This window comes from Cynara cardunculus, assembly GCF_001531365.2.
Source record: "Cynara cardunculus var. scolymus isolate 2C chromosome LG 5, CcrdV1, whole genome shotgun sequence".
NCBI lineage: Eukaryota > Viridiplantae > Streptophyta > Magnoliopsida > Asterales > Asteraceae > Cynara > Cynara cardunculus.
Window position 1 is genome coordinate 19,568,913 of NC_037532.1, and position 5,012 is coordinate 19,573,924.

At 36.0% G+C, this 5,012-nt stretch overlaps 1 protein-coding gene across 1 annotated transcript; it reads left to right on the forward strand.

The window, feature by feature from the left end:
* Nucleotides 1–1,377: 1,377 nt before the first annotated feature.
* LOC112513389 (protein PHLOEM PROTEIN 2-LIKE A1-like) lies at nucleotides 1,378–4,502 on the forward strand. Its single transcript, XM_025119629.1, has 3 exons — nucleotides 1,378–1,614; nucleotides 2,565–2,683; nucleotides 3,999–4,502. The coding sequence occupies exons 1-3, from the start codon at nucleotides 1,402–1,404 to the stop codon at nucleotides 4,366–4,368; spliced, it is 702 nt and encodes a 233-aa protein (XP_024975397.1). The 5' UTR covers nucleotides 1,378–1,401; the 3' UTR covers nucleotides 4,369–4,502.
* Nucleotides 4,503–5,012: the final 510 nt, after the last annotated feature.

Sequence of the window (5,012 nt, forward strand, 5' to 3'; positions counted from 1 at the left end):
CGAGGGATCAGCGAGGGAATGAGTTTTTTGGAATTTCCCTCGCAGATCAGCGAGGGATCAGCGAGGGAATGTGTTTTTTGTCATTTCCCTCGCTGATCCCTCGCTCATCTGCGAGGGAAAAATTCCCTCGCTGATAGTCGTCGCTGATACCTGGTTTTCTAGTAGTGTATGTTGGAACCAATGGTCCTCGTTAAAAGTTGGGGGTCCGCTAAGGACCAAAAGACTACATAAGCTAAGACCATTTCAACCCTAAGACAATCATCGAACATCTGTATCCAAAAGAAACAAGAATGGCCAAAGCCCATAAGTGACAATGCCTCTTGTCGATCTACCATATCAACTTTTGCCTACCCCATCCAGTCAAAAATTGTCGGGAATCTTTTCTTTTTCCTTTTAATGTATCTCATGCATAGAGAGGCGGACTTAGAATTCTTTTTGAAATATATGAAAAAGTGAATACCATAATATATTGATATTTTATGGAGTTTCTGTTTCATATTTCTTATATAAATCCTTAAAGCTTTAATGTTTCTCGTTTCACTATAAAAATATTTAAAGAACTAAAAGTAAGTACATTTAACTCAAATTTTTTTATGATTTAACAGGCAATATACCCTTAAAAATAGATCTCATATAAAGTTGCTACATAAGAACTAAAGAACATTTGGCTTAACGGTATTGTAGTCTTTAGTCTTCTAGAATGTCAAGGGTTCAAACCTCACAAAAAATAAGAAGAATATATGAGTTTATTTGTTAAAAAAAAAAAAGTTGCTACAGAAGATGGTGTCATGGCTCCCTTTAGGTTTAGGGGGCACATGCCCCATCTAGAATTGATTTAAATTTATCTTTTTGAAACACATCTCGCATTTACCACAATCTTTTTTATTGCTGCCAACCATTTTTCATCCGTCCATTCTTTGCTATTGTTTTTTGGTATCATAACTCTCAGCAATTTTAGTGGTTTTTTAAATGCTTTCAATATTTAAGCCTAGCGTTTCTTTTGGAATGCTTGTTGATTTTGTCAGTTTATGTGTTCGCTCATGTTAATGGGGGACTAAGGATTTCCGATTAAACATAAAACCGTTTAACCCGAACCTCATTCAGTTCCAACGAGTCATTCGTATTTGGACTTCTTTAATAACCCTAGGAGTTCTCCTGATCATCTGACTTGCTGAATCCGCCACTGAATAACGGCATATCTTTTTTTCAGAATAAAATTATACTTTTATCTAGCATATCTAGATCTAAAAGACGGCCTTACAAGCATAAGATTCCTCTTGAGTGCTCCATGGAATCCAATTCTTTCAACTTTTTGCCAAAATGATAGTGACCAGAACCAAGCTCCTGCTGCATCTCTATAAAATAGGTTGCCAAATAGCGGTTTACTAATTAAAAATCAACATGGGGTCTGGATCATCACAAGAAGCAGATACACAACATGGTGAACCAGAGACTCATCGTAATGCAAAAAACACAGTTAAAACTACAAACACACACTTGAACAACAGCTTACCTCATGATTGTGATGCCATTCTAAAGGATGCGGATACCGTCATTGATAAGTCCTCAAAYGACCAACTYTATGCRGGTGTGTTCTTGAACAAAAAGAGAAWGGTACGCCTTGTTTCCAATTGACTARTTGAGCTTTTCTAATAACTGGCGTTRGTTTTTCCTGTTTTTAYTGTATGATCGTTAAGTTTTTCTTCCTGGTCTAGTAGTTTTAGTTTTACTGCTTTAAGTTTCCTAGTTGGGTTTATCTTATGTCCGTCTCATCATGTGTCCCTACTCCCCTTTTTGTTCGTTGTATATGTTGCTTGCTTGCATATAGTTTCTACTACTTGTATCTTTGTAATTTTTGTTTTGTAAAGCGGGAGATCTTCTCATGAAAACAACTTATTTATCCTTTATGGTGAAGGCAAAGACACGTACATCCTACCCCCTCCCCCGGACTCTACTTTTGTGTGAGATATACTGGGTTCGTTTGGTTTGATAATTAAGAAATATCTGAACGATGATTCATACTTAACATTCAAACCTGGCAGCCGCACTCAAAAGAAACTACAAAGGATTAGAATTTAGAAATATAAATCAAAATTGTTTCTTCTTTCAAATGCATGTTTATGCTTATTTTGACTCAAAACAAAAAAGTAACGCCTAAAATACAAGGACTAATCTGTAATTACTTTCATCGCCCCCAATATGCCAATATTGACACTGATGGTACGGAAATGTAACTCACTGTTTAAACAGAGTTGTCGGACTTGATTACGTGTATGCTCCTTGATAGGTACCAAATAAATGACTACTTGAATCGGGATTTCGAGCATAACTATGCCACTGACCCTATAAAAAGTCAGCCTAACCCTCGGAGATATGGTATAAATGGCGTTTTGCCTTCATTTTTGTATGTATTATAGAAGTAATGAGATATAATAAGAATCCTAACTACAATTTGTGTAAGTATATTGCTAAATCATGTAAATATTATCCAAGCCTTATATATGAGCAGTTATTAACCTTACCTGAAGTATGTTAAATATGCGTTCTTTTTACGATTCAAGCAGAAGTATTGGGTAGTCAAGACATCGTACAGCAATTGCTTCTTTGTGTTTGCACGGGACCTCTCGATCACGTGGGCTGAAGATGAACGTTATTGGCATTGGTCCAGCGTTAAAGAAACAAGGTGATTAGAATTATACGCAAAGAAGATCTGCAAATCCATGTTGGTGGTGTAATGTTCAGCAGTATACAATTGTATAAGGGGGCGTACAAGGGCATAATGGTAAAATCACTTGGTGCAACTATTTCAAAAATTAGTAGACTTTCTGGTTATTTCTGGTTAGTATGTAATATTCATTGTGCTGTCACCAAATAATCAATGACAATACAATGACTACTTTTATACAAACCAGAAAGCCTAACTTTCAGTTACTTACATAGTTACAAGTGATTTTACCATTATGCCCTTATACGCCCCTTGTACAAATGTTACTACTCGACAATAAAAGCACCAACAAGCCATGACAACTACTTGACATACAAACTGCATTTTACTGCCTTCTTTTGCCAAACTCCCTCTATTCCATAACAAGTGTATAATTCTATTTTTGTTTGTCTCAAAATAAGTGTGCACTTTCAAAAGTAAACGTCTAATTTCCAATTCTACCCTTAATTATATGATGGATAAATTAATTAGTTCCTCTCAGTTATTAAGGGTAAAATTGTCATTTAGTTAATTAAAAAGTGTAATAATTACACATTTCTAAAACTGTCTCTTTCTTTATTATGGACATTTATTTTGAGATGGAGGGAGTATTATTTTCTAATAATAATTTCACAACGGTTCCAATTATGAACAAATTAGTCTTTATGTTTCTTTAACAACGATACTACCATTATCGTTGACTATCAAATTTGAAAGAATTGTTCATGGCGAAACACGTCACGTCACACATGAATCATTTGGCAAACACTAGTGGATTCCGTTTTTAACTCCCATGTGTTCCTCACATAACATTTTGAGGGGAAGAAGAAAACCAATTATGTGTTAGGCTCGTAACACATGAGAGTTAAACACATTCTAGTGCCAAGTTAACAAAGTGATACGATGGCATTTGTGCATCAGATCATAATTTCATCCTATCAGATTGTGGAGGGACTCATGTCTAGTTTCTCAAAATTTAGCATATTTGTCTCTCTCTCTCTCTCTATCAGTATTGCGTTTCACATCATATTTTCAATGTTTAGCATATATGTTCTCCTCCATTTCTTAAAGGAAACAACCACTCTACTATTTAGGGTAGAAGTCAGGTCTGCATACATCTTTACCCTCCTTGCCCCCACCCAAAAAAAGAAATACCCCACCTCCAGGTGGGATTAAATGGGCTCGTTGGTTCCGTTTTAGATTGTGGAGGGACATCATAGTGTCCGACTGTAAAAATTTACAAAAAAGAAAAAAAAACAGCGACTTAAATATGGGTTTTCCCTGGTTTTTGCAGTGAAGTGTCTGTGGATGTTGCAGAAATACTAAATATTTGCTGGTTGGAAGTCCATGGGAAGTTTGACATGGCCAAGCTAACACCAGGAATGAAGTATGAGGTTGTGTTTCTGGTGATGTTAAAACATCCGGCTTACGGTTGGGAAGTTCCGATCAATATCAGACTCGTTCTACCAGATGGAAATAAACAAGAACGCAAAGAAAGTTTGATGGAAAAGCCAAGATCAAACTGGTTTGAAATCATGGTGGGGGAATTTATGGTGGAAGCAAAGAAGGGAGGATGTGTGGAATTCTCGTTGTATGAATACGAAGGTGGGGCTTGGAAGAGAGGTCTACTTGTCAAAGGTGCAAGCATTAGACCAAAATATTGAAAGTTGAGAAAAACCCGACTCCTATTAATATGTAAGCTTTTAAATTAGAGTTGTGTTTGAGAATAAAACCACTTACCAATGATATCGGTGCTTCGTAATAAGCCCATGGCTATGAAATCTTCTATGTTGTTTTCCGCTTTCCAAATCTTCAGACAGAGCTCACACCTGCAGCATAGTTATCCCCACAAGCTTACTCAGGAGAATAACTTTCTGACAGATTTTCTTTTTGTAAATTCATGATCTTCCAACAGATTTAAGAACGTCCCTGCCTAACAGAATAATGCCTTAAAATATGTCAGAAGGTTATGCCTTTAAAAAAATCTGTCAGAAAGTTATTCTCCTAAAGAACCTTCTATCCGCACCATACATGCTTACCTCTCCCAGTCCTAGGTGGCACCAAGACATGGACAAACAATATAACATGATAATCAACTGCTGGTAAGATGATAAGATGTATGCATACCAACTTTCAGACAAAAAGAAAACTATTATGATGTATGCTTATTGACATATATAGTATACATAGGAGAACAAATAAAAGTACAAAATACAATTCACATAAAGTTTAAGTAACGGTTATCGAGCGATAAACCTTAATTCTGTAGTCTAGAAAGAGAGCGAAATAAAATGAGCTAATAACAACA